We start from the raw sequence: 13,114 nt of genomic DNA on the forward strand, positions 1-13,114 counted from the left end.
TGAATTTACTGATTGTGTGAATTGAAATTGCAGACTGCTGACATGGCAGCAGCTCACCTAAACTCAGTGGCTTTAGTAGAGAAGTGTAGCATAGCAGATAAATAGCATTTTCAACTTTAAAAGGGAATTAAATATCCCTGGTGATCCTAAAGGAAGAGGTGATCAGTTTATTAACTCTGGTAATAGAAGTTTGGAAAGCTTTCTAGGCCTGTAAAGCAGAGGAACATGTACCTTATGTAATAGGAGGGGGAGGGGGAAATCTGGTTTTCAGAGTGCAGCTTGAAATAATTGCTTAAACTGCTTTGCATGAGGTTTTAATCTTCTTTGTTATTATTAAACCTGTGAGGTTTTTCCTCAAGGAGACTAAGAATTAGATCAAAATTAGGAAAAGGACATTCAATTTTACCTAAAAACAAACAAGCAAATCCCAAGCCCATATAAAGGTTTGCTTGACCAGCAAAATAATGAATATTCATGTGTTAGAAGTGTGAAAAGAGGAACTTTCTTGATCACTTGGGATGTGTTATTTGAAGACTTGTGATCAGTTCCTCATGCAGAATGGCATTTGCAGCCAGCAGTGCTTATACTCCCTTTTAATATGTTCTTTTGTCAGAAAGAGTGTGTCTGGTGGAAAACATGCTCTTGTCTGGAAGCAGCTGCTTTGCTTTTCCATGTAAATATGTTTCAGGTTGCAAATTGCATGTTTCTGTAGAGAATTTGTCTGTTCTATGATTTTGTATCATAAAGCAGTGATTGCTAAGAAATAATTTTCTAAGAAAACCTTGTAATTTTGTCTTCTTAATCTCCCTTCCCAACTCAAAAAGGTGGGTACCTTGACCTAATGATTAACGTGCTTACCTAGTGATTAATTTTTCAGAAAACTTGCCAGTGATTTATAAAAATCTGTTTTCCTGTTGGGTTGGAGTACCAGATAGGTCTGGGTTTTTTGTTTTCACAGCAGCTAAAAGCAATCTACCCCAGCAGCCTGTACTTCCCTGCATGTTCTCTGCTGGGCTGGGCTGACTCTGGACTGTGTGGGGAGGAGTTGTGCCCAAGCTTTGGCCAGTGGCAAAATTTGACTGGGCTTTTTTATTCAAGTCAAACCTAATTTTCTGTTCAGGAAAGAATCTGTTTTGCTGTTGGAGCTGTGATGAATATAAATACTCTTCTTAGCACAGTTGTGTCAAACTCTGAGTAGCAGAAGTCTGCAGAGCAGGTATTTTGTGTACAGAGAGAGCAGGAAAGTACAAGGCTCCTGTTAGGAATTGTGCTTTTCAATCAGGAGAGGGGAAATTGGAAGGGGAGAGTAATCAGATTCCTGTGACAGAGTTGGCCATAAAATCTGATATACAGTAAACTATTTTTGTTGGTAATGGTGAAGAACAGTGGGATAAATTTAGAGGATTTTTAAATGGTTTAGACCTACTTTAAAGAGAAATCTTCAATTTGTGTCTGTGTGTTTTCCGCTTGTCTCATTTTTAAGGAACAAACTCAGCTATAATGTTACTTGGGATTTCTCCAGTCAGGTGTTTGTTCCTCTAAAAATGACTTGGACTCATTTTTAGCATTATTTCTCATGGAGTCATTTTCCTGCTGTGGTCTGCAGGTCCCTCAGTGTGTTCTGCAGCCCCTGTGCTGGGGGAAGCAGGTTTGGCTGGGGCAGAAGTGGTTTGGGTGCTTGGTTTTTGGTCAAGGAATGAGTAAAGATGAGCTGATCATGTGCAAAGCTGTGGCCATTGACAGCCAAGTTTAATAAAAGGTTAGGAGGAAATAAAGGTTTGAAGGATCACACCTCTGGAAGAGTTGAGTAACATCTCAGCACAGGAAATTTGGTGCTGTTGCACCTCTTGCCACATGTGACAGTATCTTTAAGTAGCATTTTTCAACACAACAGATATTCTCATTTTATTGAAAGGTTGAGTGGAGCTTTAACCTCGATTTTGGTGTCTCAGTAATTCTGCTTTTTGTCCAAGAGCAGACCCAGGCCCCAGCACTCCTTTTGTTAGCAGAGAGAGGCTGTTCTGAGTGTTTAACTCTAGACCATACTGGCCTTTAATAGGGGTCCTTAGAATATGTTGCAACCACAGAGTCAAACTTCAGCTCTGTTTACCAAGCTGTAAAAGCTGCAGTAATTTTTCTGTACATGGAATGTGATACAGTTTTGTCTTTGCAGTTGTTCAGTCTGGTTTTGCTTTCAGAGAACTTTCTGACTGTTTCTCTGAACTGCTTAGCTCTGACAGACACATTTGTTGCTCTGTATTCTGTGGTGAGCCGTGTGAAACAAGACTGGCAGTGAAATATTGCTGCAGTTATCCTGAGTAATTAGAAAATAATATCTTCTACACTCCAGAAAATGTTGTGCTATATTTAGTCTGTATAAACCAGCTATAGTTAGCATTAAATGAATAGAACTGATATGATAAATGAAATATAAAGCAGTGCCTGAAGTGGAACTCCTGCTCCCATCTGTTTGAAAAATGTGACTGTTGAGTTGCTGGCTGCAAGCACCAGGGTCTGGGTGTGTGTGACAGTCACATGTCCCTGGTATTGAATTCACTGCCAAGTGACTTCCCTTGCATTCCTCACAGCTTTTGGTACTCCAGCAGTGACAAGATGTAGCAGAAATAAAGGAGATGTAAAGAAATTTAATTTTGTATTGTGTTCAGAATTTTCTGTAAAGCTTTAAAGTTGTAGTGTTTATGTAATTGACAGGTGCTGCAATAATGTTTTGTCTATTAATTTTAAGTTAGAAAACTTCAGTGGTTAAAAATATTCTCTCTTTCTCTTCCTGAAAGTCTTGCTCAGAATACAGTTGTCAATAAGCTCACCAGAAACTGAAAGTCAAATGAGTAACCTCTAAAACCTGCATTCTAGTCTAGTTTTAAAACCAGACATGAGTGTTATCATTTACTGCCTGTCTTTGCTGATGAGATGAAAGGTGTCACCTTTTGAAACTCCAGCTTTGGGGCACAGCTCCTGCCCTCCCTCCCCTGCTGAGTTCCTCCAGTAGAAGACAGAACACCTGAGCTTTCTGAGCCTCATGCACAAAGCCAGCCCAAATTAGAATGCTGGAGTTCTCTGTGCCTTAAAGAGTTTTACTGCAGCGAGTAGTGGAGTGTTCTGCTGGCTCCTGGAGCTGCTCCTTTCACTCCAAGTCTGCAGTGCATCCCTGAAGGAAAGGCAGAGCATTAAGAAATGGGGATGTCAGGGCCACACATTAATGAGCAGTTCTGGTTTTGAACCCTGAGTGCTATTTCTCATTTTAATTCTTGCTGTTTTTACCTGTCTTTTTTTCTTTTCCTTGAAGCAGTCCTCTAATTCTGTTGCTCTTTGATCTTCTCAGAACTACTTTTTGAAAGAAAGCATGGCATAAATTGTCTATATACAGTCTGCAATATTCAGTACAGTAACACCAAAACCTGATGCTGCATCAGTAGTAATTAAAGTTGAAAAATTATCTTCTAAAAGAGAACTGAGCTACACTAGGCATTACTGTGCAGCTCCATTTGCTTTTAACTTTCTGAGTAACTTCATGGTCAGTACCTCATCATGCACTTCTTTTGGGGTTTTTCATATGTGCTGTGTGGCAGCAGGTTGTGGGACAGTTAGGCCTTTAATAACAGAAAAATGCACAGTTTTAAAAATGCTTGATCCCCACATTTTCTCCCAGGCATCAGAGTGATAGATTTGCTAACATTGTCTTTTAAAACAGATATTTGTGGCTTAGCCCATACATAGATTACAAATTTAGTGATGTTCTGTAAATGGAGAATATCAGCCTATTGTCACAGAGATGGCTGCTAAACTAAATAAATAGCAGTAAGATGAGCATTAAAAGTGGAAGTTCAGTCAGCTTATTTTGTTGATGTAGAGATGTTCTCCAAATGCCTCCAGAAATGGGAACTGTTGTGAAATTCTGATTGTTCATTACAATTTATTGTCTTAACTTCAGGCTCAGGAAGATGCCGAGAAGCTGCGCTCGGTTGTGATGCCCATGGAGAAAGAGATTGCAGCCCTAAAGGAGAAACTGGCAGAGGCTGAAGAAAAAATAAAAGCAGCATCAGAGGTGAGGGGGAGCTCTAACTGGATCCTGATTTGTGTCCTGCAGCATGCTAGTTTGATGCAGACAAGTCACATTTTGTAACAGAGGAAAAGGTGTATTGGGAAACTCTTCGTGCCCTTGTCTCCTGTAGCTCAAATGTCATGTTTGGCCTAAATACATTTTTTGCATCTTTCTGTTTTGAGAGTTGCAGAGTGTGTGTGGGATCTGGGTTTAGAATAAATTGCACAGCTCCAGGTCTGAATAGAAAAAGCTGTAGAAGAATATCTGCTTTGTACCTTTCCCAACCACCTGGCCTCTGTGTTATTGTCCCACTTGGAGCCACAAAGTCAGACTTTCCCATGTGAAAGGTTTAAAGGGTAGCAGATGGAGGGTTTGGTGTCCTGGGGCAGGAAAGCTGTCCCCACCATCAGTGCAGTCACAGCCCAAGGCTGTCCTGAGCCTGGCCTGGCGCCGGCGTGTCCGTGCTGTGCTGAGGAAGATGAACAGCAGCTCTGTGCAGCCTGTTAGGAATTGCCTGCAGGCTTTAGTTTTCTCTGAGAAAAAACCTCCTGTGATTTCTGACTCAGCAAACCATAAAACTGAAGAGTGCCATAAAGAAATCTTTCAATTTGTTCCTTGTCCCAAGATGAAATCCATTTCTCCAAGCACCACTTCTGACAGATTTTTATGTAACCTTTTCTTAAAAGGTTCTCAATGGAGATTCTGCAGGACACAGTAATTCCAATTCTTTGTTAGCTTTGCTATTGGAAAAAAAGACAACTAACCCAAGAAAAAAATTCCAAATAGATTTCTTCAGTATTTCTTGAGATAATTGCTTTTTGTTGATAGATTTTCCTTCCTTTTTGCAGCAGTCTTTCACAAAGAAAGTTTCTTTTCCTGTCTGTCCAAGTTTTCTCTCTTCTTAGCCTTATTTCAAACTTGCCTCATAGTATTTTTTTCTGTCTACTGTGGTCACTCTATTTTGAACTAAGGTGTTCTTGGCTTATCAGTACTTATCAGCTCTTTAGATCCTGGCTATTCACAGTGAAGTGATCTTCACTGTCTGCTTTCCTGAGATATTTCCCTTTTGACCATCTCTGTGCTCAGTCCTGCTGCTGCAACTGTGATTCATTGATAGGTTTGACTTAACAAAATTTTAATGGGTAACTCATTCACTACTTGCACACTGGTAGTTGAATATTTGTGATTTCTGCAAATAAACTGGTCCTTCAGCACCTGTACATTACCTGAGCAGGCAGCACTGTAACTTCTAACAAGAAGGAAATATCTGAGAGTGTTCCCCACTGAGCTGGTTATTTCCCTCTTTCTTTAGGTTAAAGAACTGAACCATTATTTAGAAGCTGAGAAGTCGTGTAGGACAGACTTGGAGATGTACGTGGCTGTTCTCAACACACAAAAATCAGTCCTGCAAGAGGATGCAGAGAAGTTAAGGAAGGAGCTGCATGAAGGTACCTACCTAGCAACTGTCCTCTGACTCTCTTCCACTGAGGATGCTAAACCCAGTGGAGCTGTGAATTCTTTTATCACTTCTTCTTGAACTAGATTGAAAGAAATTAGGAGGGGGAAGCAGCACTTTTAAATGTGAAAGGCCATAAAATGTTTGCAGAAGAATTGAATGCAGAGTTCCCTTAGAATAGAAAAACAACAGAGCCATTCATTCCTTCAAGGCTTGTTATTGAATACTTACTGAGTTCTTAAAGCATTGCAAGCTTCATTCTTGCTGAAGTGATTTTAGGTGTGTATTGTATTTGTGCCTAATTATGAGCATTATTTCCATGATGTGTAGACCTGGCTCTCTGAGGTGTGGCAGCTCAGTGCTGGAGTGAGTGTGGAAATATCCCTGTTCACCACAGCCCAGGGTCACTGCAGAGGAGTGAAAACCAGAACCTGCTGAAGTAAATTGGGATGTAGAAGACAGTCTAGCACTAAAAAAAACCCAACACTGTTAGAATTCATAAATGAAGTTGAGGCATTAAGTCTTCTCACTGGGAAACCTTGAACTGTCAGTAATACATCCCTAATCACGAACCAAGTTTGGAAATTAAGAAAATGGTATTTGAAATAAGACATCATTAACCTAAATAGTTATTGAACAAAGCCTAGCTGTTCTTGATTAGACCAACAATTACCAGTAATTTCACGATTATAAGCTGCACCATTTTGACTAAAAATTTTGGTCCAAACCCGGAAGTGCGGCTTATAATCAGGTGTGGCTGATATATGGACAAAGAATGAAAAGTTGCTGTTTTAGTTTGGAGGACAGGTGTCTGCTGAGAAAGGCAGGAGCTTCTCTTTGAAATGGAGAATGCAAACCCCCTCCCTCCAAATTATTATAATTTTGAAATCAAGGGGTTTTCAGGCGAAGATATGGGAATTAGGAATAACAGTTCTTTACTAAGGAAATTAAAATAGAAATACAGTACTACAAAGAAACAAACTCCAAACCCTGACAAAGCCAGAGTACAACCTGACACCCCATCAGGCAGGGTGTTGGCAGCAGTCCCATTCCATGGTGGCTGCATCCTCCTGCAGTGACAGATGTGGCTCAGTTGGAGCAGTGCTCCTGTACAAGGTGCAGTTTCCCTCCGGAGCTCCAGTGGGGATGTGGAGAAATCCGGTTTTCCTCTGGAGTCCAGTGGAGAAAGGGGCTCCCTTAGTGTCCCAAAACCTCTGTTTTTATCTTGGTAAGAAATGTTGGGCTCTTCCCCCTGGCTGGAGCAACTCCCAATGGGATGCAGTAATTTTATCAGTCCCACAGTGGGACTCAATGGCCATGAGCAGAAAATGACTGGCTGGAGGAAGGATGGGTTGTGAAAAGATAAAGAACAATGCCCTGCCTGGTTTCAATGGATGGCCCATTAGCAGAATATCTGCCACAGAGATAAGGATCACTGCCCCCACCCTCAACAGATGATGATAGAACAGATACCTTTTATCACACCCTGGATTGTAACCCAAAACAGTTGGTGACACCCGGATGTGCGGCTTATAATCGTGAAATTACTGTACGTTTATTCCTGAAAATCCTTCTCTCTGGAAAAGAGATTTCAACACTAGTGGTTCAGAAGAATTTTTTCTCTGTTGGCATAGTTTGCCATCTCCTAGAGCAAGAGAGGCAGCAGCACAACCAGCTGAAGCACACGTGGCAGAAAGCCAATGACCAGTTCCTGGAGTCCCAGCGCCTGCTGATGAGGGACATGCAGAGGATGGAAATCGTGCTCACCTCGGAGCAGCTTCGGCAGGTGGAAGAGCTGAAAAAAAAGGATCAGGTTACCTGCTGCTTCCTTCTTTTTTGGCTTTTATTTGTTGGTGATGCTGTAGGTTTACTGTGGTGTAACAGGTGTGGAAATCTCATGCTGGAGGCAAGTGTGGTAATAGCTCAAAAAATGAGAACTGACAGTTTTAACTGAAATCTGCCCTTTGAATGACAGCTGGCAGTTATAACAGACCTCATTTGGACAAGGATTTTAATATTGGTGTGCATAGGAACTCTGATGTTTCAATAGTTAAATGAAAAGGTAAGAATATCCAGAAATTAGTCTTGGAGGAAGAAAGAGTCATCTGTGATGCAAAATGTCTGGGTTAAGGATGTCAGCAAGTTTCATTTCTTTCTAGGTTTTTTCAGTCTTCCAGTCCATATCCTAGGCATAAATAAAGACTTTCATTTTAAATTATCTTATGCATGTACATACTTAGGACTTAGTGATCTATTATGGTTTTTTCTTTATTCCTTATATTCCATCATTTAGTGATCACTGTTTCACTTTTTTTAGTGTTCATGCTTGTGTAGTGGCTGTTAATGGATCCTTTAGGGGTGTAGATATGTTATATATTTATATTCTGTGCAATAGCCAATGTACCAGCTAGTTTTGTTACTTAGTAATCTTTCTAATTATAAATTTAAACTAGGAATAGGCTTTTTGAATACATGATTTGGCCACTAAACTTGCAAAGTAAGTTCTCACTTAAGTCAGTTTGGGTGCCTTGTGAAGTGAACGCTGTGTTTATTGACTAAAAGAATATTTATGTGCTAACCCACTGGGTTTTAACCAAAAGAATCCTTTTCAGTGTCTTCTTTGCAGCTTAGTTTGTCATGGAAGCTGATAATTGTTCAGCTTTCATGATAAAAAGCTGAAGTGTGACTGCTATGGCAAAACTGAATCCCATTTTCTGTGTATGCTCTATTGACTACTGATTTTTAGGAAGAAGATGATCAGCAAAGGCTTAGCAAGACAAAGGAAGAGAAGCAAAAAGATTCAGATGATGAAACAAAGGCTTCATGTTCTCTGGCCCCTGAAGAAACCCTTACCCAGCTCTCTAATGAAGAGGTAAAACAATTGAATCTTTCACTTGCACTTGGGCATTCCTCAGGGTGTTCATTGCAAAGTTACAGCCCTCTATTCTCTTTTAATCTTATTAGGCAATAAAATATCCTTGGAGTTGCAGCTGAATCTATAAATCCTAATTAAGATTGGAAGACAATAGTGCACCATCCTGAGAGGTGCCATTAAAAATGGTAATTTACATTTTGCATTCTGGAGGTTAACTGCTGGTAGATTCTCCTGGGATTTCTGAGCACGTTTTAACACTCCCAGATGTTCAGGATTAAACCAATTATATCTGAACATTCAGCAAGAGTGTTGCAGCTCCTCTGCTAACCAAATTACTGAATTCTGTACTTATCATTTCCCAGGGTCCATTTTGATTTTGTGAGTCAAATGAAGGAATAATTAATAAAAACCCACCAAGTTTTTGTGCTATAGGAGGTTATTTAACCTTCAAGAGACTTGAGAATTTTCAGAGTGAGCCAGTGTTTTGCCTGTTTTCTTATCATTATTGAAGGGGGAAAAAAGTATATGCTTTAATAGATGTATTTTGAAGTAAATCCTTTGCTTTTATCGGGGATTTATGACAGTTCAGAATGCAGAAGGATATACAGAATCATGAGATCTAAATGTAGCCGAGATCTAGTGCTACCCTGTAGCCTACAGTCACTTTCTGTTTCAAATACTGTTTGTATCTTCCATGTCCAGCTATGCAAATGAGACACATTGGTGAGGAGCAAAAATTTATCTCCTGATGTTTTCTTTAATCTCAGTTCATAGCATATTCCTTAGTCCATCATTCACAACATTTATTTGATTCCAACATTTTACATAATGGAAAACTTGTATTTTGAGAAGGCTCATAATTTTCAGAGTGATTTCTGTTTGTATATATGTTTGGTTTTGTTATTTCTGACCTTTTTAGCTGTTCAGAATGTGTTTTAGATGTTGTAATCAGTCATTATTCATCAGTTCTTACAACTTGTTATGATTTTTATAACTTCTAAGATCTTGTCTCTTGGGCAGTTTGCAATACAAACAGATGATTTGTTAATGTTGTTTTGGTTATCACAGAACAGCTGTAGCCTGAAAATGCAGTTCTATGTAAGTCTGTATTCTCTTGACTTTTTTATTATGAACTTTTATATATACACCCATATATAAATATTACACCTTAAAATGATTAAAACAAGGCATTTACAGCAGTCATAAAACAGTAGTACATAATATATATATCTATTATAGGTTACAAGCACTTCTTTGAAGTGCCAGCAGCCTGCTGGTCTCTGGACCTATTTCAGAAATGATAATTTTTCTCAAGAGGCTGATTCCAGTTTTACTTCCTTATGTGTCAAATGGCAAAGCAGAAGTGCATAATATTTTGGAAGGTATTTTGAAAGCAGTCATGTGCTTTTTAAATAAAGCATTACTGCTCTGTTTTCAGTGCTACACAAAACCAAAATAGATTGGGAGGCTCCATGTGCATGATACACATCACAGGACAATTTGTGTGGCTTTTGGTGCTGGCATTCCCCAGGATACCTTTGTGCCTAAGTCCAGCCTTTTCCCTTTTCATTTTATGTACAAATAATCTTGTGAAGAAAATATTTTGGTATTTTGTTTGACACTCAAAGCAGAAGAGAAAAATACAAGAACAACATACACTTGTCAGTATAGAGCAGACTTTTAAATGTATTTTTCTCTGTTTATTTTTTGTTAATGCAAAGTGTTTTGTTTTATGAAAGACTTCTGAGACTTCTGAATTTCCTTTTGGAAGTGGAGTATCTGCCTTCTGTTCTGTTGATTGGTTGTAGAGGGATTTTGCAAGTTCGTCTCTTCAGGGGAAGCATCTTGCCTCAAATCTTGGAAGATGGAAAGTCTTAGAGAAGCACTCTGTTAATAGAAGACTTTTTAACTTGTTTTTTTGGTTTTGAATTCTAACTGGCTCATTTCTGTTCCCTGTCCCTTCCTCTGTGACTTTAAACTCAGAGAGTTGATGTTCTTGCCAAAGAAATTTAAACTTGCCTTTGCCATATCTGATAATTAGTGTCCAGCATTTCCCCTGTACCACTATAATGTAGTAAATAATTGTTTTATTCCTTGATTTTCAATTCCAGGTGCATGTGAATAGCACCCATGGCTCAGTCCATTCCCTGGATGCAGACTTGCTTCTTTCCTCTGGTGAATCCTTCAATAAAGCAGACTCTGATGTGTTTAAAGATGGACTACGGAGAGCACAGTCAACAGACAGTCTGGGCACATCTGGATCCTTACAGTCCAAAGCTTTAGGATACAACAACAAAGCGAAATCTGCTGGGAACCTGGATGAGTCAGATTTTGGACCACTTGTTGGAGCAGATTCAGTGTCTGAGAACTTTGATACGGCTTCCCTTGGATCCCTGCAGATGCCCAGCGGCTTCATGTTGACCAAAGATCAGGAAAAAGCAATCAAAGCAATGACACCAGAGCAGGAGGAGACTGCTTCCCTGCTCTCCAGTGTCACCCAGGGCGTGGAAAGTGCTTATGTGTCCCCCAGTGGGTACCGCCTGGTCAGCGAGACCGAGTGGAACCTGCTGCAGAAGGAGGTGAGTGCATCCCCTGCCTGCCCTGCTGGGGGCAAAGCTCTGCCCCTTTATCTGCCCAGAGCCAGAGTGAAAGGAAGAGCTCACATCCTGGGCAGCAGCTGTTCACTTTGCCCTCCTGGGGTGCTTCTGTAGGTAAAACACATGCAGTGTAAGGTGCCTGAGCTGGCCCTGCTGGTGGGACAGGCAGCTTTGCTGAGCACGAGGTGCTTTGGATTTGAGGAGGGTCTGCAGGAGGTGGCTGTTGAGCTCTGTGTTGTCTAAGAGGGAGAAGAAGCTGGGAGAACTTAGAGTAGGAGGAAATGGGAAATTGAGGAAAGGGCATTATAGTGAAGCTGGGGATGAGTAGGAGAGGGCAGAGAGGAGCAGAAGCAGCAGAGCTGGGGGTGCTGCTCTGTGTGCCAGCTGAGGGCTGTGCAGGGAGGCACTTTGGAAATGAGAGCTGTGCCCAAAGTGCCACAGAGAGGCTCCAGGAAATTGTTGGGGACTTGCATCATCAGAAGGCCATTTCTGAGAGCCACAAGCAGCAGATTAGACTAAGCCCTGTGCCATTGCACTGTGGGTGACCAAGGAAATTGTTGCTTCTGGGTGTTCTCCCTGTCAGTGCTTCAGCAGCTTTATATGATGCCAGTTCAAAGCTTGCCTTTGGTTTCTTGCTGAAAAGGGGAGTATTTGGGGTTTCCTGTGGTTTCTCTTTCAGAGGAAGAGAGGCCAAGGAGCAATGCTTTAGGGGGAAGAAAAGGTGGGGGGAGGTAATAATCCATACTGGTTGAAAAGGGAGACAAGATGGGAGTAGAAAAAAATATAAGAATGTAGTGAAGGAGGAAAGACCAGATGAAGGACAGATTAAATGAAGAACTACTGATTTTTGTTCTCTCAATTTGTTGAAATATAACTTAGTGCAGATCATTGCTTAGGAGGCCTCTCCAAACCTGTTGTAAAGTTGCTTTGTTTTTGTTGTTGTTTTCCTACTGATTTGCTGTGTCTGGAGAAATTACAGCATCCTGAGCTCAGAGCTGAGTTAAATCCCTGCTCTTGAGTGTTTCCCTGCCCTATTGACATTTTGATGACACTTTTCTTCAGCCCTGTCTCAGAACCCAGAGCAGAAATGCAGCTTCCCACAGGAGCACACACTGGGGTGTGAATGCCTCCTGCTATGGGTTGTACATGGAGCAGCAAATACAAATACAGATTCAGCTCAAACTTCACCTGCAGCTGGAACTTTGATAAAACTTCTATTTGTCCCCTTGGCCAAAACCATTGCAGGTTTACTCTTGGTTTCCCTGCCCACCCCAACACTGTTATTTTCTTCTCTCCTGTTTGGTTTCTGTTTGTCAAGAGGACTCAAGAGTGACTTGATGAACTTTGTGTCATGGCTTTTTGTGCTGATGGTGGGATCCATGGCAGGAAAAGCTGATACCCCACAGCTGATTTGAGTTACCCTTCACTTTTAGAACAGCTCCATCCTGCCATTACATGATTCTGCCAGTGTCTTTTGTCTGCAATGTTTTGTGGCCACACAGCAGACCTGAGTGTGTGTAGCATTCCTGCATTGCCTGGAGACCTCCCTGGGCTCATGGCAGGTGCTGCTCTGTGTTGTGCAGGTGCAGAATGCAGGGAACAAGCTGGGCAGGCGCTGTGACATGTGCTCCAATTATGAGAAGCAGTTGCAAGGTATCCAGATCCAGGAGGCTGAGACCAGAGACCAGGTGGGATTTCTCTCATTGCTTTAGCCAGGCTTTTGCAGCTTTTTGAACTAAGGGTGCAGCAAACAACCATCTGCTGTTTTATTCACTGATTTGAATTGAGCAATATCAACATACTGGATAGCTTGACATAACTTGATTTGTTATTCATGTGTGGTCATGAGCACAACATGTACTTGTTTCTTAGGGATTCACCTTGAAGAACCTCTTTATTTGGTGCTGTGAGACCATGCATTAAAGGCAGTGTTCTATAAAAAAGTATTATGCCCATGCTGAAGTCAGTATCTTTAATAATTTATATTTTAAAATGCTTGTCATGCATTAAATTCTATTATCTTTGATATTGTAAGAACTGTTAACAGAAAAGGATCTCATCCTAGCAGCATAAAATGACTTTCAAGTCTTGGAGGATATTTGTTTCCTGCCATATACCAAAGA

General features: G+C 40.8%; 1 protein-coding gene across 1 annotated transcript in view; it reads left to right on the top strand.

Moving 5' to 3' along the window:
- The window catches only part of RABEP1 (rabaptin, RAB GTPase binding effector protein 1), a 46,999-nt gene that overhangs the window by 22,448 nt on the left and 11,437 nt on the right, over positions 1-13,114 (top strand). The window contains exons 5-10 of the mRNA XM_033078015.2: positions 3,953-4,066; positions 5,376-5,511; positions 7,154-7,332; positions 8,266-8,391; positions 10,506-10,973; positions 12,575-12,679. Of these exons, the coding sequence (XP_032933906.1) occupies positions 3,953-4,066; positions 5,376-5,511; positions 7,154-7,332; positions 8,266-8,391; positions 10,506-10,973; positions 12,575-12,679 (1,128 nt within the window). The remainder of the gene's footprint in view (positions 1-3,952; positions 4,067-5,375; positions 5,512-7,153; positions 7,333-8,265; positions 8,392-10,505; positions 10,974-12,574; positions 12,680-13,114) is intronic.

The sequence above is a fragment of the Catharus ustulatus genome, chromosome 22 (assembly GCF_009819885.2).
Source record: "Catharus ustulatus isolate bCatUst1 chromosome 22, bCatUst1.pri.v2, whole genome shotgun sequence".
Lineage (NCBI taxonomy): Eukaryota > Metazoa > Chordata > Aves > Passeriformes > Turdidae > Catharus > Catharus ustulatus.